This window comes from Pteronotus mesoamericanus, unplaced genomic scaffold (genome assembly GCF_021234165.1).
Source record: "Pteronotus mesoamericanus isolate MK-2021 breed Mesoamerican mustached bat unplaced genomic scaffold, CSHL_Meso_final scaffold_85, whole genome shotgun sequence".
NCBI classification, from domain to species: domain Eukaryota; kingdom Metazoa; phylum Chordata; class Mammalia; order Chiroptera; family Mormoopidae; genus Pteronotus; species Pteronotus mesoamericanus.
The window spans coordinates 34,806,248-34,834,242 of record NW_026555329.1 but is presented as its reverse complement, the minus strand read 5'-3'; the positions used below and the strand labels follow the sequence as shown (position 1 = coordinate 34,834,242).

Sequence of the window (27,995 nt, the reverse complement as noted above, 5' to 3'; positions counted from 1 at the left end):
ATTTAAGAAAATTATCAAAGTCTTAAAAGAAATCAAGGTTCACTGATATCAAGTAATTGGGACTTTTACAGCAACAGACTAATGTCTAATTTCTTAACTTTTATGAGAGTCACATATATATGTTCATGTGTTGAAAATATCAGGAACCAAACTATTAACAGTGACTCTGAGGGAGTAGTATTTGAAGTAGGGATGGGAAGCAGAGGTGTTTAATTTCTTACTTTACATATTTTTAAATTATGTGTTTGATTATAGTAAATACATTATTTTTTCTAAGTATGAAATGCTATTCTATAAAAGTAAAACAGAGAAATAAAATAAATAAACTTATAAAACCTGCTGGTATATGCAATTTGGGGCTCAAATGTAATAGTAAATATCTTAAGTCACTCCAGTATTATAACACAGCTGGAATGTAATTAGAATCAGTTAGGTTTGCAAGTTTGGCCACAAGGGGAAATACAAACTCAATTACAGGGGCTTACCTCCTTACAGGGTTGTTTTATTTACATAATAAAAATATTAGATAATCAGAGGAAGACACAGCAGGTAATTTCATATAATGAAAAGTCCAGGATCCTCTTAGCTTCTTCATCTGTCATCCTTAATGTGTATATATTTTCCCCAAGATCCCATGGCCATTTCACCTTTCATTAGGTGAAAAATCGTACTCAAGTTGGGGAAGGGCAGAAAGCAAAAGGCATATGGTAGCTGACTTTCTCAGGAGCCCTATCCAGCAGATTTCACTTACATTTGATTGGCCTGTCCTGACTCATATGGTCAGCCCTCAGCTGCACAGGAACCTGAGGAATCCTGGATACATTGCAGCACTGAACAAAACTGAGGTTCTGTTAGCAAGGTCAAAGTGGAGGGTGGATATTGTCCAGGCAACGAGCAGGCTCTGCTGCCAATGGCTCACTTTGTTAATTCTTCCACAAAATACTTAATTCCTGCCTGAAACAAGAGGGTTATGTTTATGGAGAATTGAGAAACGTGCAAGAAAAGGAGCTAGCTTGAATTCAAAAATGAATACATTTTTTGCAGTATTACTTGTAATTCAAAAGATTGGAAATAACTAAATGTTTGAAACCTGAAATCAGGAAAAATTTGTCAAGAGCCTTTAGTTGACAGAGTAGCTAGTGAGTGTGCTCCCATCATACCATCTATAAAAGCCTTAGAAGCATCTCTGGCTCCAGTTACCATTAATGCACAGACATGCCTACATTTGGGAGCAAAGCCTTTGGGGCAGCTCACTCCTGGGCACCTGTGGCAGAGCCTCAGCCAGGCACCAGGATGCCTAGGGACTTCCTCTGTCCTGGGAGAATTAACTCCGCTTTCCAGAAGGAGAAATCAAACTCTTCCTTGCTGGTTTCTTAACTCTTCCATGAAATCCTCCCTGGTTATTCAAGTCTATTTTGGGGTCTTCCTTTTCTGACCTGCTATAGGAATTATCTGCAAACCAAAAGCACAAATTCTGTATATTGTTATATAGACTTCACAAGACTCTGTCTTATCCCCCTAAGTCCAGTGTGTGCTTCTCAACCGCTAGCACTCTAGGACAGGAGGAGCCCTGGAAAGCAGGACTTCCTTGGGTATCTGGGGTAAAGAAGGTGCTACTGAAGATGCACAGGTTCATGATGCTGGGGAGTCTAAAGACACTTATAGCTCATTTAAAAGGGTAGCATGAACCTCAGAAGGATCCTGTTAGATGATCTTTAAATCACTAAACTGTATGACCTTCCTTTCTTGGGACAAATTTTAGTCAATATCCTAACTTGGTGCCTAGAAGAGTGTGTTTCCACAGCAGAAGAGAAACTACATCAGGTTGGAGTCATGTGCTTTTAGCATAAGGGTCCAACTCTAAACATGCCCTATTTAAAGAATGCTGTCAGCCCCCCGCCCCACAAATAACCCTTCCTACACCACTGGGTGGTATTTCCTCAGCAGCTGCCAGGTGCCTCCTCCTCTCTTCTCTCTTCTCCACCATGAAAAATCTGACAAGCTCATTCCTAATAAGGCAACAAAGACTGATGGAATGAGATGTTGCTTTTCCCCCAAAGTACTTTCACAGAAGACAGAAACACAAGTCAATACAATAGAAATGTAACGGTGGAATTTCTGGTATCAACAAAATCAAAAAATATTAAAACAGTTTTCTTTTGTGTAAGAACTTTCAGCTATTTGTTAAACTGTTACATAAGAGTAGCCAACTATTCTCAGCGTTATTAATAAAGAGCTCCTGTTTTTTCTTTAATCTATAACATTTAATAAATGAGTTCACACTTTATAAGTTTAATATAATTTAAATATACATGTTTCCAAAGTGATGAGTGATGAGTTAGAGAGCTGTAAAATTCAGTGTTACAGTCATGGGTTCTAAGTCTAACTTCCTGGCTTTGCATCTACACCATTGAGGCAAGTTACCTAAATGCCTTTGTTCCTCATTCTCCTCATCTGTACAACTGGAGATAATAATGTTACCTACCTCATGGAGTTATTGTGAGGATTAAATAAAATCATACATTTAAGCACTTAGAACTTTGCCTGACACATAGTTTATGCTTTATAAATGTTAGCGGCTATTTCAGTAAGATTTTTTTTTATTTCTAAATGAATTAGAAATAGCATGTTTGCAGTTAGTGAATTATAGATTTCGAGCAGGTCTTATATTTTAGTTTTCAAAGACTTTATAAAGAATACTCAGCAAAATAGGCAGTTTCTGTAAGATTGTGAATCATAATTTGCCCACCATTACCATTTCAAAAGGAACATGTTGGGGTTCACTATGTGACTTTGGAGATTTCTTCCTTGTATATATGCCTGTTTTACATTTTGATTTCTAGATTGAAGCTATCCCTAAAGATGATTCTACATTTTCTGAGAGGAGAAGAGAACTCCACAAGGAAGTTGAAGTAGCTAAAAGGAATTGGACCCAACAGGTTATTATCACCTCTCGTTTAAGCTTCTAGCTACAAATGGTTGATATGAAGTTGCTGAGTTTTTAACAGTGCTCCACATAACCTCCTCAATAGGAGAGGCAGCAAAAAGAATATGATCCTGCTTACCATGGGTCTGTTTCTTCATGTTAAAGTCCACGCCAACCCTGCAGTAAATTGGGGGGGAAAGGATGTGTTTGAACCAGCAAAAATTATACAAATTCATGTGATTTTTTTAAAATAAAAAAATTTATTTAAATAAAATTATTGAAAATAAACAATAAATGTTTTATTTCACCAATGTCTAATTTAAATTTTTCAAAATTTGTTTATTTAAGCCACTGTCAAAGTATTTTAAAACATGCTATTAAGTCTCTTATTTTTCTTAAATTTACTTGAAAATACAATCTGATAGGAAAAAGTTCTATCGTGTTTAAGATGCTATCATATTTGCACATTCTTTTATAAGGTAAAAAAATACTTGGGGCTAAGGCAGTAGAATTACTTTGTTTTGTTTTAATAAAAAAAATTCTACATAGGAAATAAAAAACCTAGTCTAAGATAATGGCCTTAGTGTGTCTTTTCAAAGAAATAAATCATAATATGTTGTGTTTTTCAAAAGAAAATTCTATCAGAAGTTGAGTCTAAGTTAGTAGAACAACAACTTGCAGAAGAAAACAAGCTTTTAAAGGAGCAAGAAAACATGCGAGAGCTGGTACTCAGCCTTGTTCGTGTGACCCAAATCAAAATTGATGAGAAGGAGCAAAAATCCAAGGATTTCCTGAAAGCTCAGGTAATACATTTTTGTAAGTGTTCACAAATTACTCTCAGAGTTCAGGATAGCCTCATTTTAACACAATGTTCGTTAGAAAGCTGTAATTGTTAGGTCTCCTTAAAATTCCACTGATGATAGACCTTCCCAAAGTAAGACTCAGTCATGCCCTGAAATTTAATCCCATGACTCAATTAGCGGTAGTCAACAATCTAGAGAGAGAAAGATCTAGATTAATCACAAAGAGCAGAGGACTTGAACAGATGACAATCATTAGGAACGTGGTGGACAAGGCTGACAGCTGCACAGGCCTCAGATATCTCACATCCAACTGTGATCTGCCTAGGAACAACTTAAGAGCGGGTAGCATTAGACTGCTCTCCCTCCCAAGTTCAGCAAGCCATCTTCATTTAAACCAATGCTATGTTACCCTTAGTTCCTGCTTTACCTGGTGACTTTCCTGGGCCCTGAACAAAGTACAAGAGCTGACCCTGTGCAACATCCCAAAGCCAAAACAAAAATAAAACCAATAGCAGATCAACCCTTCTACTATGCTAGTTAAAACTCTAATATTAGAACCACTTATTCCACTTAAAGACTATGTCCAGAGGTCCCCTGTTAAAAATTAATATGATGTGACACATTGCTAAACTAGAAAACCTAAATTTACCAAGTGGCCCAGATGTTGGTTGTTTCTAAATGCAACCTTTGTTCTAGTTCTGAACAAGTATTTACAAAGAGCAGCAATTCTTCTTGTTCCCCAGAAAGAACACACATCAAAGCATTAGTGAACCATGAGGTCAAAAAAAGATTTTGCAAAGAAGACTGAGGAAAAGATCTACACCACACAAGCCACAGCAAACTCTTCCAATTCCTCACTAACTGTTTATTTTTTCCACCTTAGAAAATTTGAGAAGCTAATAGAAGTTTAGCATGGTTGGCCCAGCAGAGTTCATGGGGTAGGTGGGTTTTGTAGAGTAAAGGAAGGAAAGGCAGCGGTGGGGGAGGAAAGGAAGAGGAGGAAAGAAGGTAACCAGAGAGAACAGGTGGCTGAGAAGAGGAGGAGCAGGAGCAAAACAAGGAAAGGAGAGCAGTGGGATACTTGATATAAGGAACAATGATCTGTTTTAAGAAACAGACAATTTTTAAATTAATCTCAAAATTGATAAATATGTTATCTATGTGTCAAACCAAACCTCCTTATTAAATGAGCTCATTCTTATAAAAGCACACAGTTCTTTCTCTTGAAATAGGGAAATCAAGAAAGGAAAGATATTGTTTCCCTTAAGTATCCTCAGCATGGCGAATTTGTCTGTTAAACATTAGCTGTAATAAACTGTAAGTTTCATGAAACAACAGTCAATCTTATCATTTTATTTCACATATCATCTACATCTCTAAAAAAGACAAAAACTGAAGGAAAAAATCCAACGTTGCTATTACCCCCAAGGTGGAGCAGATGATGCTCAATTTTTATATCTGTTTAATTCTTCACACGTACGCTTATTTAAGTAATATTAGTTTCTTCCTGATTCCTATGCTCACTGAGAGCCAACATAAAATTGCTGCATGTCAATCTTGGCTCTAATGCCTAATTCCTTTTTAATCACCCATGCCAAATGAGTTTTGCTTTCATAGTCCTCAAGAGAAGGCCAACAGAAACTAGTCTCTCTGGTTTCTATCAGCAAATACTTCATCTTTGAATGTGTTTTTTACACCAGATGAAGGACCCAGCATCTGAACATAACTAGTGTGTTTACACTTGGTATATTTTTAGGATTTTAAAACAGTAAGTGCTGACACAGTATTCATGTATAATCTGTAGCATCTCCTTATGGCTGATCTCAGCATGGTGCTGTATTGTGTAGGAAAACACACTCAGTGTAGAAAAAAAATGGAAATGTGCTTTAAAATCATGGCTTGTATCTCACAATATACCACAGAGGACTCAATTCATAATATTTATCAAAGCTTACTACAAAGCCCCTTCCCTCATCTATATCCCACAAACTCCTCCCCCAACACCCTCTTTGCCTCCCTCAAAATTTCCCCGAACTTCTCCTCAACCCATCTTGTCCAGGCTCTTTTCTTTTCCTCATCTCTCATTCTTTTGTTTCCTTAATTAATCCTTTGTCCTAGCTAGTGTGATCTAGCTCAGTTGGTCAGGCAATCTTCATATCTCCTCTGATCTGCACAAAGGATTTTTCTTAATGAATAAGAATGAGGTGGAATAAGTATTTCAGGTGTTGGTGGTGGTGGACTTTTTAAAATTATTATTTCACACATAATTTTTATATTTTAGCAAAAGTATATCAGCATCGTGAAGGAGATCAAAGCAAAGGATCTCGAAATCAGGATATATAAGAAGAAAAAACGTGAAATTCATCGGAGGTAAAAGAATCACTGATAATTTATCTAGTTGGGACAGGGAAAAAACATAATTCCACAAGTTTCAAAAACATTTGTATTTTTTCACAGACTCAGGGAGTTTGCTAAACTGTATGACACTGTTCGAAGTGAAAGAAACAAATTTGTTAACTTACTTCACAAAGCTCATCAGCAAGCAAATGAAATAAAAGAAAGGCATAAAATGTCATTAAATGAACTGGAAATTTTAAGAAATAGTGCGGTTACTCAAGAAAGGTAAATGTTATAATTATCGTCCTTTGAAAGTCTTCTCTTTTGATTAATTGAACTCTAAAATACTGTGGAGATAATCAAATAGAAAATAACAGTCTTTTACAAAGATAGGAAAGCCCTCACTCATCTGAATGTGATTCCTTATGCTTCTACTGTTTGGGAGCTATCTAAGTAAATGAAAACTTATAATACATACTTCTGTTTACTATGCTTATTTTCATTTATTCAGTAAGAGAAAACACCAGTTTTACAATTTGCATTTAAAATTAGAATACAATCAAATTTTTATTAACCAGCATTCCCTGGTTGTAGATTTGAAGCATTTGCTGTGCTTGTGAAAGACGGTACCTTGGTTAAGAGAGGTAGCTTTCTAGATTTAGCTCCCAGCCCTGCAGCTCCACTGTCTGTGTGACCTTGGGCAAAACACCTCTCTATGCTCACTTTCCTTACCCATAAAAATTGTCCCTATTTTATAGGATTTTTTTATTATTAAACAAGTTAAACCATGTAAAAATACTCATAGATGTCTGGCAAATGTTTTTTTTTTAATTTATTATTTATTGTATACCAAGATCTATTTGATCCTTTTACTTATATTTCAATGTTTAGTCTACTGAGTTTAAATAATCTGAAATCTTTCTGGTGGCCATTATTGCCCAGTTTTTTTAAAAAAGATACTACAAAATGGTCCTTTGTGTGTAAGGAGTGGAGTGATGGGAGAAAGGAATTTGTATGAAAAGGAAAATGTAATTTCCTAATCAGGTTCTAATCCTACATGAAAGTAAAATATCATTTATAGAAACCATGCATTCATTTAGCATTTATTGTGAGTCTATATTGAGTCAGGTACTATTTTAAGTGCAATGACCATTGTCAGATATAACCACCTCTGCCCTTAAGAGAACACAGTCTCCTGAGGACAACAGAGCAATAAATGAATCACCATAGTTTCTAGCTTTGACAAAGCAAGGCAGGAGAGTCTTGGAGCACAAAAGAAAGATGTCCTAATCTGATGGAAGGGTAACCTGAGACCTGGAATGATTACAGAAATTCCTGAGAGTATCATATGATAAATATCATTATTACTACTATTATTGTCATTTCAAAGGATGTACTAAAGCAAGAGCTACTTTGATAAGTTAGTGTTTTGAAGTCTTCATCATTTTTAAAGAAACAAAAAAATTATAATCTTATCCATTTTCCATAAAGAAAGCTACAAAATTCCATGCTGAAACATGCCAACAATGTTACCATCAGAGAAAGCATGCAAAATGATGTATGCAAAATCGTAGCAAAACTTCAGGAAATGAAAGAGAAGAAGGAAGCCCAGTTGAATAACATTGACAGACTTGCCCATATGATCACAGTGATTGAAGAGGAGATGGTGCAGCTTCGCAAAAAATACGAACGAGCTGTTCAGTGTCGCAATGAAAGGTAAAAATCAGGAATCTACTGTGAAAACAAAACACCCATTTAGAAATGTTTCCCCTTTTTCTATCTAGACTTGACAGTGACTAGTAAAGGACATTTGACATTCAGGTTTTATTAGTTTGGTGGGAAGAGATAGCTGTATGTTTTGCCTGAAAATAGAAACTTCCCTTGTAAGAGAGACAAAGAGTAGAGTTAGGGAAGTCGCTTACTTGAAAATCAAAGTCCTTTCCCAAATTACCATTCAGGATGCCTCTAATACCATCAAATTATTTCAGTCAAATTGACATAAGTCTTTGGATCATGTATCCATTTTTGTGACAGTTTGGTTCCTATTATGATATTTATTCAGCCATTCTCCCAGTTCACTTTTTTTATGCAAGTAATACCTTTAGGAATAACATCATTCAATAATATCAATATTCAGTTGCTGCTTTAGCAGTGTTTCCAAGTTTCTTGTGCTTTGAGAAATCTGGCATGTGAGATTGTTGGGCCTCATAGTAATTATAACTAGTATCAGATTGTTTTTCATGAACCTTTGGTTGTGTTCTATGTAAGTTCTGGACCCTGAAGGTACAAAAAGATGGTAAAACATTGCTCCAGGCTTATGTTTTCAAGAGAACTGAGATCATGAGAAGAACCAATAAATGGCAAATGAGACAAAATACAGAGCAAAGATTAGCCAAATACAACTATGTGAACACATGTTTTGAGGAAGGGAGAGAGAGAGGCAACTAAAGATGAACTCTGGAATGATGGATATACACAGTGTGTGGGAAGAGCTCCAGAGTGGTGAAGGATACTGTTTTTCAAAGTGTTGGCTGGTGTTTTCTCTGGTGAGGGGGAAGTCATCTTATATGGCTCCTGGCACAAACCAAAGCATTTATGCCAGGCCCTGGTCATATCCGTGGTGCTGGAATTAGAAATTTCTTACTTTGTTTCTTCCCCATATTCTGCTGATGAGGAGGGGGTCTTTCCCCTGGCATTATTATAACTTATAGAATTTTGCCTGCTTATTAGGAAATTTGCATTGGAAACAGTCAACTTTAAAAGAACCTAATGAGTTTGGCAAGTTCCTTAGGATAGAATCACTGCAGAAATGTATTCCCTGGCCTGGGTACATCTTGCCAGACCTTGGTTGGCAAGTCTGGTCCAAGAAAAGGGTCTGCAGAAAATCAGACGATGGGATCACTTAGTTCATGCACGGGGAATGACATTCTTTCCCACCCCAGGAAACTCTGGGAACTTGCAGAGATATGGTGCCAGCCAACCACATGGTCAACTCAGAGTCAAGATACTAAACAACCATGTCTCTCCTATTCCTCAGAATTCAAAGTGTGGCATTAATTAGCAAATATCTATTGTCTTCTAGAATTACACAATATTGATGCGTATTTTGCACCCAAATCCAGAGGGGCAACTAAAGCTAGTAAAACTGTGGCCTCAACATCCTCTCAACCTCTGCCTCTCAATTTGACTGTAGTGGCGTTCAGCTGATAGAGCGGGAAGAAGAAGTGTGCATTTTTTATGAAAAAATAAATATCCAAGAGAAGATGAAACTAAGTGCAGAAATTGAAATACATGTCCTGGATGAAAAGATCCGATTCCTGAAACTGAAGATTGCTGAGAAACAAAGACAGATTCATGTGACCCAGAAATTACTGCCCGCCAGGCAGTCCCTGGATGCCGACTTAGCCGTGCTCCAGATTCAGGTGGGAAAGTGTTCAGAGACACTTCTTGGGACGCTTTGCTTTTCATTTTTCCCTTCATTATTGGTTTGTGGGTAATATAAGTTCTCACATGTAAATCAAGCCAAGCTACCCCCGGAGCCTGTAAGAACCCATGACTTACATGGCTTGTTTCAAAATGCTGCGAGCTCTGCTGCAGGGTGGATGCTGCATTTCAGGCTGCTGAGCTACAGAAGTCTTTCTCTCCCAGGAAAGGTTTTCTGCCTTTCCCGGAATGCACACCCTCCCAAACCTCAACCTAGCTCACCTTTCTCACACCTCAAAACTTCAGTAATTTTACTACCACCAGCATAATTATGTTTTTCATGCTTGCTAGAAAGATCTAGCTCTCTTATTTTTAGCGCTCCTGCCTTCCGGAGATTGTTGTTTGTTATTGATTTGCAATCACATACAATTAGACTCCTTGTTAACCTTTTGTTAACTCCTTGTTAACTGCCTTCTTTTAGCAACGACAGACATCATCCTCATGGTACCATGAGTGAGCAGAAACATTGCCTAACGTCAGGTCCCAGCTGACTGGGCCTTTGCCTGTGTCAGTTCTACTGAAAGACACTAAAGACTCTGGGCTTTGTGATTTTAAGATTTATGAGAAAGGGAGTTGGTTTTAAAGTTAATGTTTTTTTCTTGTTTAATAGTTTTCACAGTGTACAGACAGAATAAAAGACCTGGAGAAACAGTTTATAAATCCTGAGGGTAAGAACAGAACCCGCTTTATTCCAGGGAAAGATATGACTAAAGAAGAAATGATCAAAAAAGTAGATTGGGTAAATATTCTTTCTTTTTTTTTTTAATTTTTTTAATTTATTGAATTTAATGGAATGAAATTGGTTAATAAAATTATATAGGTTTCAGGCATACAATTATAAAATACATCATCAACATATTATATTGTGTGTTCACCACACCAAATCAAGTCTCCCTTCATCACCATTTATCTCCGCCTCCATGCTCTTCTACCTCCCTGCAAACAGCGCTCCCTCTGGGAAACACCATGCTGCTGCCTGTGTCTATGACTTTTTCTTCTTTTTTGGCTTAATCTCTTAAACTTTTTCACCCAGTCTCCTAACCCCTCTCCCCTCTGACGCTGTCAGTCTGTTCTCTAAGTGTGTTTCTATTTTGTTTGTTTATTTTGTTTATTAGATTTTGTATATTAACTGCTTATTAGCTGTATTATTGGCAAATATGTTCCCATTCAGTACGTTGTGTTTTCATTTTGTTGATACAAAAACTTTTTAAAGTAGTCCAATTTGTTTATTCTTTTCTTTTGCTCCCCTTGCCCAAAGAGATATATCAGGAAAAAATATTGCTACAAGAAATGTCCAAGATATTACTGGCTATTTTTTTTCTAGAATTTTATGATTTTGAGTCTAACATTTAAGTCTTTAATTAATTAATTTTGAGTTTATTCTTGTGTGTGGTGTAAAAAGGTGGTCTGGTATTATTTTTAGCATATATCAGTCAGATTTTTCCAGCACTATTTATTGAATAGACTATTTTTCACCATTGTATGTTCTTGCCTACTTTGTCAAATATTAATTGACCATAAAGGCATGGTTTATTCTGGGCCTCTCTATTCTGCTCCATTGATTTATACGTCTGTTCTTATGCCAGTACCATGCTGTTTTGATTACTAAGGCCTTATAATATAGTTTGATATCAGGTAATATAACTCCTACAACTTTGTTCTTTCTCAAGATTGCTGTGGCTGTTCCGGGTGTTTTGTGGTTCCATATAAATTTGTGCAATATTTGTTTTAGTTTTGTGAAATATGCCATTGGTATCTTGATAGGAATTGTGTTGAAACTATAGATTGCTTTGGGTAGTATGGACATTTTAATAATGTTAATTCTTCCTAACCTTGAACACAGTCTATGATTGTATGTATTTGTGTCTCCTTCAGTTTCTTTCTTCAGTGTTTTATCATTCCCCAAGTACAGATCTTTTATATCCTTGGTTAAATTTATCGCTAGGTATCTTTTTTTTTCTTTTTAAAAAAAGTATATTAGCCCTGGCTGGTGTGACTAAGAGGATTGAGTGCTGGCCTGCCAATCAAAGAGTTGCCTGTTCAATTCCCAGTCTAGGGCACATGCCTGGGTTTCAAGCCAAGTCCTCACACGGGGTGAGTGACAGGCAACCACACATTGATGTTTCTCTTCCTCTCTTTCTCCCTCTCTTCTCCTCTCTTTTAAAATAAATACATTTTAAAAACTCTTTTTAAAAAAGAATATTATATTTTTTCCTCCCCTCTACACCCCTCTACTCTGCACGGCCCTTCCCACCAGCATTCCACACCCCCACCCTTAGTTCATGTCCATGGATTGTACATATAGGTTCTTTGGCTTCTCCATTTCCTATACCATTCTTAACCTCCCCCTGTCTATTTTGTACCTACCATTTATGCTTCTTATTCCCTGTACCATTTCCCCCATTCTACTCCCTCCCCCTCCCCACTGATAACCCTCCATGTGATTTCCATTTCTGTGATTCTGCTCCTGTTCTAGTTGTTTGCTTAGTTTGTTTTTATTTTTGCTTTTTATTTTACATTCAGTTGTTGATAGTTGTTATCATTTAACTGTTCATACTTTTGATCTTTTTTTTTTAGATAAGTCCCTTTAACATTGCATATAACAGGAGCTTGGTGATGATGAACTCCTTTAACTTGACCTTATCTGGGAAGCACTTTATCTGCTCTTCCATTCTAAATGATAGCTTTGCTGCAAAGAGTAATCTTGGATGTAAGTCCTTGTCACTCATGACTTTGAATGCTTCTTTCCAGCCCCTTCTTGCCGGTAAGGTTTCTTTTGAGAAATCAGCTGATAGTCTTATAGGAACTCCTTTGTAGGTAACTGTCTCCTTTTCTCTTGCTGCTTTTAAGATTCTCTCTTTATCTTAATCTTAGGTAATGTAGTTATGCTGTGCCTTGATGTGTACTTCCTTGGGTCCAACCTCTTTGGGACTCTCTGAGCTCCCTGGACTTCCTGGAAGTCTATTTCCTTTGCCAGACTAGGGAAGTTTTTCATTACATTTTCAAATAAGTTTTTGATTTCTTGCTCTTCCTTTTCTCCTTCTGGCACCCCTATGATTCAGATGTTGGAATGTTTCAAGTTGTCCAGGAGTTTCCTATGTCTCTCCTCATTTTTTTGAATTCTTGTTTCTTCATTCTGCTCTGGTTGAATGTTTACTTCTTCCTTTTGCTCCAAATCATTGATTTGCGTCCCAGTTTCCTCCCCCTCACTTTTGGTTCCCTGTATATTTTTCTTTATTTCATTTGCATAGCCTTCACTTTTTCTTCTATTTCATGACCACACTCAGTCATCTCTGTGAGTATCCTCATTACTGGTGTTTTGAACTGTGCTTCTGATAGATTGGCTATCTCTTCATTACTTAGTTCTTTTTTTGGAGTTTTTATTTGTTCTTTCATTTGTGTCATATTTCTTTGTCTTGGTGCACCTGTTATGTTATAAGGGATTGAGTCTTAGGTATTCAGCAGGCTGGGGCAACTCACATCACTGTGTTGTGGTGCTGTATGTAGGGGAGGGGTCAGAGAGGGAACAATGTCATTTGCTCAGCTTTCTGTCACTTCCCCCACTACCCACTAGCAAATTGGGCCCTTCTGGTCCTGATTCCTGGGTGGGTGGGTGGGTTTGTGTATGTTCTAGGACCCTTTGGGTCTCTCCAACGAACATTCCTGTGAGGCTGGGAGTTTCTCCTGCCTCCGCAACCCCCACAGGTTTTTACAGTCAGAGGTTTTGAGGCTTTCTTTTCCCATGCTGGAACCCTGGATTGCACTGTCTATCTCACTCCTCTGTTGTTCCTCCTGGTTTATCTGGACACAAATGTGGAACTACATGGTCCTTCAGCCTCTGCCTTGCCATGCATCCTCTCTGCCCTGGCTGCCTGTCTCCACCCGTCCTACCAGTCTGGATGAATATTTCTTCTTTAATTCCTTGGTTGTTGGATTCTATACAGTTTGATTTTCTGGCAGTTCTGTTGTTTTTTGTTTTTAGATTTGTTGTTGTCCTTTTGGTTGTGTGAGGAGGCAAAGTCTATCTACCTACACCTCCATCTTGGCCAGAAGCTGCTAGGTATCTTTTTTATGCAATTTTAAATGAGATTGTTTTCTTAGTTTGTCTTTCTGATAGTACATTATTATTATATAAAAATGCAACTGATTTTAGATATTACTTTTGAGTCCCACTACTTTATTGAATTCATTTATTAGTACCAGTAGTTTTTTGGCAAAGCTTTAGGTTTGCCTATATAGAGTATCATATCATCTGCAAATAATGAGTTTTATTTCTTTCTATCCACTTTGAATGCCTTTTATTTTTTTCTTATCTGATTGCTGTGGCTATGACTTCCAGTACTATGTTGAATAAGAGTGGTGAAAGTGACATCCTTGTCTTGATCCTGATCTTAAGAGAAACATGTGTAGCTTTTATCCCTTGAGTATGATTTTGGTTGTGGGTATGTCATATATGGACTTTGTTACATTGAGGTATGTTCCCTCTATTCTCAGTTTGCTGGGAGTTTTTATCATAAATGGGTGCTCGATTTATCAAATGCTTTTCTGCATCTATTGGTAAGATTGTGTTTTTTATCCTTTATTTTGTTTATGTGGTGAATCACATTTATTAATTTGTGGATATTGTACCAACTTTGCATTCCCAGAATAAAGCCCCCTTGATCATGGTGTATGTTCTTTTTGATGTATTGCTGGATTCGGTTTGGTAATATTTTGTTGAGGATTTTAGCATCTATGTTCATCAGGGATGTTGGCCTATAATTTTCTCTCTTAGTAATGTCTTTATCTGGCTTTGGAATTAGGATAATGCTGGCCTAGTAATATGAGCTTGGGAATCTTCACTCATCTTGAATTTTTTTAATAGTAAGAGAGGAATAGGTGTTAGTTCTTTGAGTGCTCAGTAAAATTCACCTGGGAAGCCATTCAGTCCAGGACTTTCGTGTGTTGGGAGATTTTTGTTGATTGCTTAAATTTCACTAGGTGTAATCTGTCTATTCAGATTTTCCGATTCTTCCTGATTGAGTTTTAGAAACTTGTATGTTTCTAGGAATTTATCCACTCTGTCCAGTTTATCCAATTTGTTAGCATATAATTGTTCATAATATTTTATTACAATTCTTTGTATTTCTTTTATGGCAGTTGTTATTTCTCCTCTTTCTTTTCTGATTTTATTTATTTGGGATCTCTGCCTTTTTTTTCTTGATGGGTCTGGTTAAAAGTTTGTCAATCTTGTTTATTTTTTCAAAGAACAAGCTCTTGATTTCTTGGATCTTCTGTAATTCTTTTTAGACTCTATTTTATTTATTTCTGCTCTAATTATTATTACTTTTCTTCTACTTGCTTTGGATTTTGTTTTTTGTTCTTTTTCAAGTTCCTTTAAATGTAAAGTTAAATTGTTTATATGAGATTTTTCTTGTTTCTTGAGGTAAGCCTGTAACACTATGAATTTCCTTTTTAGGACTGCTCATGCTGTGTCCCATAGATTTTTGGGATATTGTATTCTCATTCTCATTTGTTTCAATGTTTTTTATTTCTTCCTTGATGTTATTGTCAACCCATTCACTGTTTAGTAATATGTTATAGCCTCCATATCTTTGCGTATTTTTTAGTTTTTTCTTGTGATTTATTTCTAGTTTCATACCATTATGATCAGAGAAGATGCTTAATATGATTTCTATCTTTTAAAATTTATTGAGACTTGTTTTATGACCTAACATATGGCCTATCCCAGAAAATGTTCCATGTGCACTTGAAAAGAAAATGTATTCTGTTGCTTTGGGATGAAATGTCCTGAAGATATCAATCAAATACATCTGATTTAGTGTGTCATTTAAGACCTCTGTTTTGTTGTTGATTTTCTTTCTAGAAAATTATCCATTGATGTGAATGGGCTCTTAAAATATCCTACTATGACTCTATTATTACCTGTCTCTCCATTTATGTTCATCAAGATTTGCTTTACATATTTAGGTGCTGCTATATTGAATGCATAAATATTTACAAGGCTTATATCCTTTTGTTGAATTGCTCCATTTATCATTATGTAGTTTCCTTCTTTGTCTCTTACTATAGCCTTTGTTTTTAAGTCTACTTTGTCAAATATAAGTATTGCTACCTCTACTTTTTTTTTCATTTCCATTTTCATGAGATATCTTTTTTCCATCCCTTTACCTTTAGTCTGTGTGTATCTTTTGTTCTGAGATGGGTCTCTTGTAGATAGCATATTTATGAGTCTTATTTTCTTATCTTTTCAGCTACCTTGTGTCTTTTGATTGGAGTATTTAAGCCATTTTCATTTAAAGTGATTTATTGCCATTTAATTTTTTTAACTATGTCTCCCTTCTTTTTCTCCTTCTCCTCCTTCTCCTCCTCTTCTTGTTCTTCTTCATCCTCCTTCTCCTTATTCTTCTTCAAGAAGGCTGTTTAACATTTCTTGTACTACTGGTTTGGTGTTAACGAACTCCTTTACCTTTTTCTTGTCCAGGAAGCTCTTATTTCTCCCTTAATTTTAAATTATACCTTTATTGGGTAAAGTAGCCTTGGTTGTAGGTTCTTGGCTTTCTATTATTTTGCATAATCATGCCAATTCCTTCTAGCTTAAAATGTTTCTGTTGAGAAATTAGTTGTCAGTCTTATGGAAGCTCCCTGGTTTTTGGTTTTTTGTTTTCGTTTGTTTCTTGATTTTTTAACATTTTTATTTTTATTTCTTTTATTAATTTATAAATCATGTTTATTCTCTTATAGTTGTCTCAATTTTTACCCCTTTACCCCCTTCCACCCATCCCGCACCCCACACCCCACTCCCACAGTCAATTCCCACTCTGTTGTCTATATCCATGGGTCATTCATACATGTTCTTTGCCTAGTCCCTTCCCCTTCTTTCCATCATTGTCCTCTTTCCCCATCTCCTTGGGTCACTTTCAGTCTGCTCCATGTTTCCGTGCCTGTGGTTTATTTTGTTTGTTAGTTTATTTTGTTGAATAGAGTCCACTTAAAGGTGAGATCATATGGTATCTGTCTTTCATCAACTGGCTTATTTCACTTAGCTTAATATTCTCCAGTTCCATCCATGTTGTCACAAAAGGTAGGAGTTCCATCTGCTCACTCTTTTTCTTTCTTTCTTTCTTTCTTTCTTTCTTTCTTTCTTTCTTTCTTTCTTTTTTAAATGCAGATTGATTTTATTTATTTTTTAAGTGTCAAACTTAATTATACAATATTTTAAAATTTAAAACCATTATACTCTCTCAGCAATTAAACCAACATGACATCAGCACAGAAATAATCAAGTAGATCAATGAAATATAATGAGCATTCTAGAGGCAAATGTATATATCTGTCTAACAATGTAATATATGATTAAGTTGATATTTCAAATCAATGGGTAAAATAAGGCTTATGCAACAAATAAGGTTCATGGACCACTATTACTTGAAATAAAACATAGAGCCCTATTTCACACATTATACAAGAAGTATTCAGATGAGTTAAAAATTGATATGTAGAATCTAAGGAGTTTTAGAAGAAAATAGAACTAATATTTTTTATAACCTAAAGTAAAATATTCTAACCTAGAAGCTATAAAGTAAATGTTGACAATATGACTATATTAAACATTTAAGACTATATAGTAAATACATATTAAAAAAGTTAAAGGACAAGGAATAGAATAGGAAAGTATTTGCAACACATCTAAAACATGGTTAATAGAGGGTTTCTTTGTTTTGTTTTATTTTTTAGGGGGAAAAGTTCTACAAACTTTTAACAATAAATGGATAAAGAATACCAAAAAGTCATTTAAAGCTTTTTAAAAATAATAGAAATAGGCAAGAAGTATACAAAAACAGGTTAAGTTTCAACAAATAGTAAAGGAACAATTAAAAAAGGGACATCATTGTCACAATCAGATTAATGAGTATTAAAAATATTGGTAATATCAAATATTGGCAACTCTGAAAGGAACTGCGTATTCATAGACTCTTTTTCTTCATCTTAAAGCAGTCCCTTTAGCATATTTTGCAGTGCTGGTTTGGTGGAGGTGTATTCTTTTAGTCTTCTTTTTTCTGGGAAACTCTTTATTTTGCCTTCCATTTTAATTGAGAGCCTTGCTGGGTAGAGTAGTCTCGGTTGCAGGTCTTTGCTTTTCACTACTTGGAATATTTTTGCCATTCCCTTCTGGCTTGCAGTGGTTCTGTTCAGAAGTCAGCTGCTAACCGTATTGGGACACCCTTATATGTTACTACCTCTTTTTCCCTTGCTACCTTTAGGATTCTCTGTTTGTCTTTGATATTTGCCATTTTGTGTCTTGGACATCATCCATTTTGTGATGATGTGTCTTGGAGTGGGCCTCATTGGGTTTCTCTTGAATGGAGCCCTCTGTGCTTCCTGGACTTGTGTGACTTTTTCTCTCCTCAAATTAGGGAAGTTTTCCATCATTACTTTTTCAAACAGGTTTTTTATCCCTTCCTCCTCTTCTTCTCCTTCTGGTATCCCTGTTTTACAGATACTATTATGATTCAGGTTGTCCTGAATTTCCCTAAATGCCTCTTCATTCTTTTTGAGTCTTTTTTCATTTTCTTGCTCTTTCTGGGAGGTTTTTTCTACCTTGTCCTCCAGCTCGCTTATTCAGTCCTCAGCTTCATCTAGCCTGCTTTTGATTCCTTCTACTGTGTTCTTCAATTCAGAAATTGTATTCTCCATTTCCTCTTGCCTGTTGTTGATAATTTCTATGTTCTTTTTCATGCTGATATACTTTGCAGTAAGTTCCACGTAGTTTCCCTGTAGTTTTTTGTAATTCTCTCTGAGCTCACTGAGCTCGTTGAGCTTCCTTAGAACTGTTGTTTGGAACTCAATATCTGATAGTTTATTTGCTTCCATTTCATTTAGTTCTCTTTCTGGGGATTCCTCCTTTCCCTTCAAGTGGAGTGTATTTGCCTTCCCATTATTTGTGAGACTCTTCTCTTTTGTTTCTGCTTCTTAAACTGATATGTCTTGATTTCCTGACTTTGTGGTATGAACGTCTATGGTTAGAGACTGCTGTTTTTACTTTCTGGATCTGCTTCTGATGATGTCGGATGCCATCCCTGTCTGACCTTAGACAGTCTGTTCAAGACTTCCAGGAATCTACTGTTTGTGACTGTCTCCGTCAGCTGTTAATCTAGTCACTCTGCACTCAGAAGGCCACCTTAGACAGCTCAGGGCGGGGCAGAGTCCCTCCTGGGGGCAGGGTTATTGGATCCTCTCATGCTGCTGCCATATGGAGGAGTTCACACTGGGATCCCGCCGGTTACTCTCTCAGTTCTCTCCCCAAAGCCTCCATCCCCAGTCTCTCTTCAAGTGTCTCCAGACCTCTCTGCACCCCCCCTTTAGCCAGGGATCTGCCTTCTGTGGCTGCCACTCTGCACTGAGCAGGAGACTTAACACAGGGCAGGGTGGAATCCCACCTGGGGGTGGGGCTATTGGGGTCCTCTGACACTGATGCTGCTCAGGGGCAGTGGTCTCTGCCTGAGCCAGATGGCTGCTTCCGCATGGGGGATGAGTCAGCCCCGAGATCCCACCCGCTACTCTCACAGTTCTCTCCCCAAAGCCTCCTTCCCTAGTCTCTCCTCAGGTGTCTCTAGCCCACTCTTCCCAGGTCTTTGCCGAAGACCAGGGTAAGTGGCTGCAAATAAAAATTTATGCAGTGACCCTTTAAACAGTTCTTTGTGTCTCCAGCCGCCTGTCTGGCAGAGAGCTACCCTGCTGCTTTTTGCAGCTGGCTGTTTTCTTTGTACTTTTTGGGCTCTGGTGCTATGGGCTAGAGATCCCCACTTTTGGTTTAGACCCAGCTCTTCTCAGGGGGATCCACCTGGCTGTTTCAATATCCTTCTGGTGCTGCTTCCCGTGGGCACCCCGTCTGCCTTCTCGAGTCTGTACCACACTCCTTACCAGTAATATTGTGCTCAAGCTGATTCTTCTGTCTCCGAGGTCACAAGGCTCCTCTGTCGCTATTGTTCAGTTGTTTGTTCCAGGTGATTTCTCCACAATTTAGTTGTAATTCCAGGTTGGTCCTGGGAGGTCAGTGTGGCTTCCACTCACTCCTCTGCCATCTTGATTCTCCCCTCCTTTGTTTTTGTCTTGCTGCTTTTGTCTTGCTGTTTTTCAGATTCTCTCTTTTTCTTTATGCTTTGCCATTTTAATTATGCTGTGTTTGGTGTTGGCCTCTTTGGGTTCACCTTGTTTGGGACTCTGCAGTTCCTAGACTTGTGTGTCTTTTTCCTTCATTAAGTAAGGGAAGTTACTGGTCATTATTTATTCAAATAGCATTATGATCCCTTGCTCACAGTCTTCTTCTGGTACCCCTATGATGTGGCTATTGTGATGCTTTATGTTGTCCCAAACATCCCTTAAGCTATCCTCATTTTTTTATTCTTTTTGCTGCTCTGATTGGGTGTTTTTTCTACCTTGTCTTCTTAATTGCTGACTTGATCCTCTGCTTTATTGAACCTACTATACATTTCTTCTAGTGTATTCTTCATCTCAGATATTGTATTCTTCATCTGACCAGCTATTTTTTATGTTTTCTGTTGTTCTCACTAAGTTCCTTGAGTTTCATTATAAGTAATTTTTTTAAACTCTATATCTAAAAAATTGCTTGCCTCTTTTTCATTTAGGTCTTTTTCTAAATGAGAAGGAGGTGTCTCTTCTTCTTTCATTTGGGGCATGACTCTTTGTGTTTGTTTCCATGTATTAGATAGATATGCTATGACTCCCACTCTTGGTAGGTTGGCCTTATGTCATAGTGTACTTTGGGACCCAGTGGCACAGTCTCCTTGATCACCTGAGTGATTTCTCTAAGAATGTCCCTTTTGGGGGTTATATGGGTCCTTCTATTTTAATTGGGTGTGATGCTATTGGTCTGTTCATGTGCGGAGTCAAATCTCAGGCTGGCTGACTGTGAAGATCAACCTCAATCACAGTATATAGGCTGCTCTGCAGGTGCTGATCACATGAAATGGAATTCACCTCAGCAGGGTCTGGTGACTGTCAAAACCTCCCTTTGTATATTCCACTGTGAAGCTAAATGGATCCTGCTTTGATACAATCTACTGCTGGCTTCTCAATGTATTGGTTCTGGGACCTCTTGGGAAGGACTCAGTGTCAGATGCTGCCCATGACTTGCCCTCAGCAACCTATTTGGTGCTCATAAGAAAGTTATAGTTTGTGGCTGCCTCTTCTGTGCCTGCATGTGCACAGGAAGGGCCAAGCTTCACACCAAGGCTGGATTTTACCAACACCAAGTCTGGAGAAAGGTCAGCAAAATCCCAAGGAACCCTGAGATCCCAGGCAGCTTACTCCATCTCCTCAGCAGGGTTCCACGGGGTGGAGGAGGGGGTGGCCAGTAGACCAGGAAGTGTGGCTGTTGCATTCCATTAGGCTGATGCCTTATGGAGGGGAGTGTTCCACCTAAGAAAGATGGTGCCTGTGGTGCAGAAGAAGGATTCAGCTCAGGAATCCCCATGGCGTTCCCTTTTCTTTCTCTCCAGAGCCACAAACTCCAGTCTCTCCTTATACAACTCTAACATGTTCTGTTCTTCCTCCACTAAAGCCCAGGATGAGTGGGTGTGAAGGAGGTTTTGTGTGCTGACCCTTTAAGAGGGCACCTGGGTTTCTAGGAGACTCCCGTCTCTCCTCCCTGGCAGCCAGAATCTCAGCTGATTTTCACAGCCAGATGTTATATGGGTACCTTTTCCTGGCTCTGGCACTCTTAATTGGGGAGCCCAGCATGGGATTGAGACCCCACACTTCTCAGAGTGAACCTCATCAGCTGAGATATCCTTCCAGAATCTTATCTACCTCTTGTAGCTAAGGAGCAGAGACAGCCCTTTTACCTCTCTGCCCTTCCTACCTATCTCAATGTGACATCCTCCGTAAATCCTCTGTTATGAGGCTTCTTTCTCTTCAGCTAGTCTTTAGTTGGCTATTCAGGCCGACTGCACTATAATTCAGTTGTAATTCCAGTTTGTCCCTGAGAGGAGGTGAATGTATCTTCTACCTATTCCACCACCATCTTGGATCCCCAAATATACTTTCTTAAAATAGTATCTATTTGCTCCTTGTTCATTGTCACAGATACCTGTACTGGTATTTCATGTTATGTGAACAGATTTATTCCTCATTATTCTAGCCACTAATATAGTCCCTTGATTGTAATCTAGTAAGAAAACCTAAGCTTAACTTTAAACACTTGCCAAAAAAAAAATGAAAATTAAGTGGTTGCAAGATGCCCACCTTTGTATCATAGCCCAAAGGAGAAATTTTGGCATTTTAAAGGTATTAATTTGTCTTTCTGATAGTAGCATATCAGAAGAAGGGCAAGGGAAGCTAGATGGAAGTAAGGGGACCATTTTCTACCCTGAGAAGGAAGAATTCCCAGAACTATTTTGAGGTGAATGCAGAAGAGGAAGTCATGACAGCCCAGATCTAAAGACTTTCTAGAGGTATCTCTGCAACCACAAAAGCAATGTGTCTTGACTGAAGAGGGAAAATGGTACTATAATTTTTACTTGTATGACCTTTCACCCCCTTCCTACTGCAATTGTTTTTTTGCTTGTTTTTTTGTTTTGTTTTGTTTTGTTTTGTTTTTACTGTAGCTGGAACTACAACTGGCCAAGAAAGAGGAGCAGTTGCTGGAAAAGGATTTCATCTATGAGCAGGTCTCCCGGCTTACAGACAGGATCTGGAGCAAAACTCAAGTCAGCAAGGAGGACACACTGCTCTTGGCCAAGAAGGTTTGTCTGAGACACTGGCTTCACTTTTACTGCTTTATTATGGTTCATTTTCCAGCCTGCTTTACTTATTGAGTGTAACATTGGAGAAATTTATGACTAGGGAAACATAAAGATGTAGAATTAAAAATGTAAAGATGACTCATAGAGAATTGTTCAAAGTAAGTTTCAATCTTGTTCCTTAAATGAATTGACATTATAGTGGGAAAACCTAAGCTTTTAAATGACAGTATACAAGTTTCACCTAACTGGGCATCTACTCAATTATGACAATTATTATCTTTGTATTCTTTGTGCCAAGTTAAGCCTGTTTTAGTTCCTTGTGAATGGAAGAGCTTCACTTAAACAGCAGTCTGCATGGGAACTGCATGGAAAATCAGTCAGAACCCAGAAATGGAAAGAGACCACTAAAGATAATAGTCACATAAACATGGGCCTATTACAAAATGGGATGGAATCACCGCCAGGCCCCACTAGTGAGGAGAGGCCAGTAATGCAGAGATTCCTAATTTCATAAACCTAAAATACTGAAACAGGACTGCTCATCCAAAACTACAGGGTCAGATAAGGACTGCTAGAAGGTACTTTGAAAGGAGCAGCCAGTAAGTGACAGGTTAATGATTATGATGCAGGGGGCCCTCACGGTAGCGTGGTCAGACGATCAGCTGGCCTCCATGGCCCCTTGGAGCATCCCGCTGTGACAGCGCAGGGGTTTTAGTCAGTCAGCAATACTTACGTGCCACGTGCTCCCCTCATGCTAGGCATGGGGGCAGAACCAGAGAAGAAGGGGCACCTTGTTCACACTGTGGAGTGCGGGGAGACAGACAGGAAAATACATCATGGTAACGCCCACACCTTACTGTGGGCTCCAGAGGGTAGTGACCACTCCTCATTCTTCTCCATTTCCTTAGTGCCTAATGTGTACTAAACCCTAGAACAATATTTATTGAATAAGTAAACAGTCAGTCCCATTCTAAATACATTCTGGCTCACAAAATAGAGGAAAGTATGTGCATCTCAAGCCTCCTGTACCATTTTTATCTGGCTTTTACACTTGGTTCTGATGACTTACACCAGAGGATGATCAGTGCAGTGGTACTTGTACAATTCACAACTTTACCTCATAAAATAAGAATGTTAACACATTTTAGGCACATAAACTTTAATTGAATTAGCATGTCTAATGTTTCTTTCAATGTTGCCTGCCTTCCTTTTGCAAAATGAATTTCCCTTTTTTTGAGAAAGTCAGTTTTTGCTGAGGGCTGGCTTGTCAAATCTGAGGGCAGAACGTCTCCTGAAGTCAACAGTAATGCTGGGAAAACGCTAAGAGTGGCTGCTGCAACTGTGTACGTGGTCAGGGAGCTTCCAGTATAACTGAGTTCTAGTCCAGTGATTTAGCTTCCCTTTCTTTTCCCCACCTTCCTTGTCCTGGATCTGGATTCTTTTTTCATTTAAAATTATAATGTCCTCCTGGTACCCAAAACTCAAAGGTAGAAAGGTATTCAGACCTCAGAACTGTGATTTACCAATGCTGGCAAATGACCTTGGGAAAGATACATAAATGACCTTAAAACTGAGTTTTCTGATCCAGGAAATAGGTGTGATACCAGCTGAAGTTGTTTGCAAGCTTTACACAGTCAAGCTGAAGTAACCTAGCTTTTTGTGGGTCAACAAGAATGCATGTCAGCTCAAGCCTATCATCTTTCCTAGACAGCTTGTGGCTCATCTTCCAAGTCTCCCATATGAGCAGAAAATGGAAAATCTCAGCAAAAACTTCGAACAACCATGATTAATACTGTTGTTTTTTTGATTTGTAGAAAAGGAAGGTTGGCTAGCTACACATATAGACACACAACACTCATGTATGCAGAGACTGATTAATTAATGAAATTACATAATGACTTACCCCTGAAGTTTTAAATGGTAAACTTTCATTCAATGTATGTTTCCCAAAAATTACTGCAGTATAGAAGAGTTTAAAATTTTTATATTCCCTTAAGGAGCTAAGGTGTGTACGTAGTCAGTCATTATATTTTCAGAGGCAAGTAAATCACTGGCAGCAACATTCCTCAAACAAATGTGCAGATATACCAGTGTGTGCTCTGTTAGGAGCAGGAAATATTTTGAGGTTGGGCATAGTTTTTGGAAGTTCATATTCATGTATCAATTTACCCAGATTCAAAGGACTGAAGGATTAAAATAGACGAAGAGTTTACTCATTCCTTCATTTAACAAATGTTCAATTTTAATTTTGCTTGGTTCAATGAAATATACAGATCATGTAGCAAAGAAATGTACACCTGAAACCTATATGACCCTATGAACAAATGTCACCCCAATAGATTCAATAATAAATAAGCAAATAAATAAATAAATGATTTTGATTGGTGCCTATGTTCCAAGCATCATTCTGGTCATTAGGAATGTGCTGAATAAAACAAATAATCCTTGTCCTCATGAAGAGTACATTCTCTCAGGATGACAGACTATAACCAAATAGCCAAATACATACATATCTAATACAATATCAGCAGTGGAACAGAATATAAATTAAAAATAAAATGAGGTAATCTGAGAGTGTGGGCAGGTGAGAGGGCCACCACTCGGTGCCCCATGGCTATGGCCACACAGGAAGGTGGTGCTATGGGCCAGAAGGCTTAGAGGGAACACCAATTCCAACTTTACTTCTTTTCTGCCTTTTAAAATCAATTATTCTACTTCATCCTATCTTTTATTTCTTTGATGATAAGTAGGTGATGTGAAATGGTACACCCACACACACAACCAAAACATTTCATTTAAATTATTAGCCAGAGTTTTCCCAGTTCAGCTCATGCTTGCTTATGATCTAATACTTGTGCATCCCAGGAATTATGATCAATAATGCAAACATGTTGAGTTGTGACAGCTTCCATTAAAAATAATTTCAGATGCAGGGCTTCTGCTGATGACCATATATAAGTAAAAATTAACTATTAAAGATAGTTTTTGTCCTACCAGACTCTTTTTCCCACTGGATAAGTGACATATTAATAACATGGAAAAATTAGGCCAGAACCTAGACATCAAAAACACTCTATTCCCCTCTCCTTATCAACTCTTAGAAATAAAGAGACTCAACTATTCCCCTCAATGCTACCCATCTAGACATATGATAACTCAATGAACATATGCCTTTCTTTCTTTCCTGCCTTGTCCTTATTTACACATTTAGGGTGTGGGGCTCAATCTCTGGAATCTCCTCCAATTCTTATTTTCTGTAAACTCCCACTTAAACTCTCCTTCCTTCAGGCAAGAATGCCTCCCACATTGTAGACAGCCAGCAGCCTGCCATTTTCTTCAGTTCTTCATGGAATGTATATGTAGACTAAGCCTTGGGCTCTTTAATTCTAGATGAATGGCTACCAGAAAAAGATCAAAGATGCGACTGAAAAAATGATGGCTCTTGTTGCTGAGCTGTCCATGAAACAAGCTCTGGCCATTGAACTCCAAAAGGAAGTTAAAGAGAAAGAAGACTTTATCCTCTCTTGCAATTCCAGGATAGAAAAGGGTCTGCCACTCAAAAAAGAGATTGAGAGAGAATGGTTGAAGGTACTTCGAGATGAAGAAATGTATGCCTTGGCCATGGCTGAAAAGTCTGAGGTATGTTTAGCTTCTATATTGCATTTGTAAAGTTGTCAGGAAGGGATGTTTTTAGGGGTTTCAATCCTCCCAAAATATATGAAAAATTTCCCTCTCTACCATACATAGTCCAAACAGAAAAAAGTTTTGAAGTTTTTAAAGAATTTATGCGTACAAATCAAAGTACAATAGTCCAAGGCACCATAATATTCTCTGGAGAACATTTAGCAAGCACCAAGTCCCACCCCATAATCTTATATCGTGGGGCAGTGTGCCTGAATACCGTGGTCTCCCCCTGGCAGTAACTGGCTGGCTTTGGTTTTATCCACAGGTTTCCAATCTCTGTCCTTGCACCCCTGCTCAACCCACACCTTACCCTTCCATGTCCATCTACTGTAGCCACCACAGCATGTTGTGAGGCCTCCAGCATATGAAATGCATTTGGGGTGCATCATAAGCTTCAATGCTACCCCATTTTTCTCCTGCCACTGGCCTAAGTCTAGGTATATCACTGATTCCACCTGCAAGTTGAGTGCCCAGTTCCTCTACCTTTCAATATTCTTAGAATGGAATTAGGTAACTGCATCTTGGGGGCATATAACTTACTCTCAGACTATCCAGTAGACATATTCAAAAAGATCACTATTTACTCCCTAACCCAAGAAAAATGTGCATTTTCAAACACATATTAGGAATATCTAAAAACAGGGATATTCCTAATAATTTCTTGTAATTTCTGGGACATTTTCTAGGTCATTCAAATTGGTGTTCACATGACTACAGAGCTGCACCCAAATGCATAGGGCGTCCTGGCTGTCATTTACCTGTCTCCCTTATTTAGAATTCTTTTTAATGCCATGAGAGTTTCCTCTATTTTCCAGAAGCACAGGCAGAATCTTGAGGACATTGAGGCTCAAAGCAAGCTGAGGACCACTTCTTTCCTCTGGTTCCACCTTATTCCTTATCTATTCCTTTCAATGTTTGTTCACCAATCAATGACTTACCAAAGGGAATAGATTGTCCTACGTCTGTCAAAAACCAAGGAAAAAATTAGTTATTTGATGAAAGATAATGAAGTTGTAATACAACAAAATTTGGAAACCACCAACCAGATTATGATAAACCATAACCCCAGGAACAGATTAATGCTTAAACAACACTGGGTCATTCCAATGGGATGCAGTGTGTGTGTGCGTGCATGTGTGTGTGTGTGTGTGTGTGTGTGTGTGTGTAGTGACTTTACCCTCATACTCTCCTGTCATTTTGGGGAATATCAGCCAGCTCAGCCTAAGACTGCTCAGACCCAGCTGTGTCTGTTGAGCCCTGGGAAGAAATGACTTCACTGGAGTTTTCAGAAAACTGAAAAAGAAAAATCATTCTTTGCAGGAGCTGTTGGAAGTGGATCATCGCCAGCTGCCGAATGGTGTTCGCACAACTGCAGAGCTGCGTCCAAATGCCTACATCCCAGAAGCAGAAGCCACTCTTCCTTTGCCAAAACCATATGGTGCTTTGGCTCCTTTTAAGCCCAGTGAACCTGGGGCCAATATGAGGCACATAAGGAAACCTGTTATAAAGCCAATTGAAATCTGAATGTGTAACCCGATTATGCTTCTCAAAGAGACACTTCAGCCAGGCTTCCTCATATCCAGCTGGAACATGTCTGCCCAATAGCTCAAATTACAGACAAATGCAACATCCATAATTAATCAACAACAGAAAGCAACAGTTTCCTTTTCTGCTCACCAACTACTATATTTTACATGATGTTGTGTAGGACATACAATTGTTCTATAATTATGTCAAAGCATATATTGCATTGCTCATTTCTTTCTTTTTCACTCTATATATTGAAAATTTTCAGAAATATATAGTAGGTCAGATGCTATAAAAATACAATAAAAATAATACAATGAAGTACAGAAATTAACAGAGTGGTCCTTATTTACTAAAGAAAAAGAGGGAATACTGTCCAATATACTGACTTTAAAGAAAAAAAGAGAGAATGACAAAATATCACAAGGGCTTAGCGCACTTTGTTAAATAAATAGTTGCATTTGAAGT

At 38.0% G+C, this 27,995-nt stretch overlaps 1 protein-coding gene across 1 annotated transcript in view; it reads left to right on the top strand.

The window, feature by feature from the left end:
- Positions 1 to 27,524, top strand: part of CCDC146 (coiled-coil domain containing 146) — a 127,527-nt gene extending 100,003 nt beyond the window's left edge. The window contains exons 9-18 of the mRNA XM_054563875.1: positions 2,844 to 2,939; positions 3,559 to 3,729; positions 6,011 to 6,099; positions 6,187 to 6,351; positions 7,558 to 7,782; positions 9,260 to 9,488; positions 10,160 to 10,288; positions 22,179 to 22,316; positions 25,707 to 25,955; positions 27,321 to 27,524. Of these exons, the coding sequence (XP_054419850.1) occupies positions 2,844 to 2,939; positions 3,559 to 3,729; positions 6,011 to 6,099; positions 6,187 to 6,351; positions 7,558 to 7,782; positions 9,260 to 9,488; positions 10,160 to 10,288; positions 22,179 to 22,316; positions 25,707 to 25,955; positions 27,321 to 27,524 (1,695 nt within the window). The remainder of the gene's footprint in view (positions 1 to 2,843; positions 2,940 to 3,558; positions 3,730 to 6,010; positions 6,100 to 6,186; positions 6,352 to 7,557; positions 7,783 to 9,259; positions 9,489 to 10,159; positions 10,289 to 22,178; positions 22,317 to 25,706; positions 25,956 to 27,320) is intronic.
- The last annotated feature ends 471 nt before the right edge of the window (positions 27,525 to 27,995 follow it).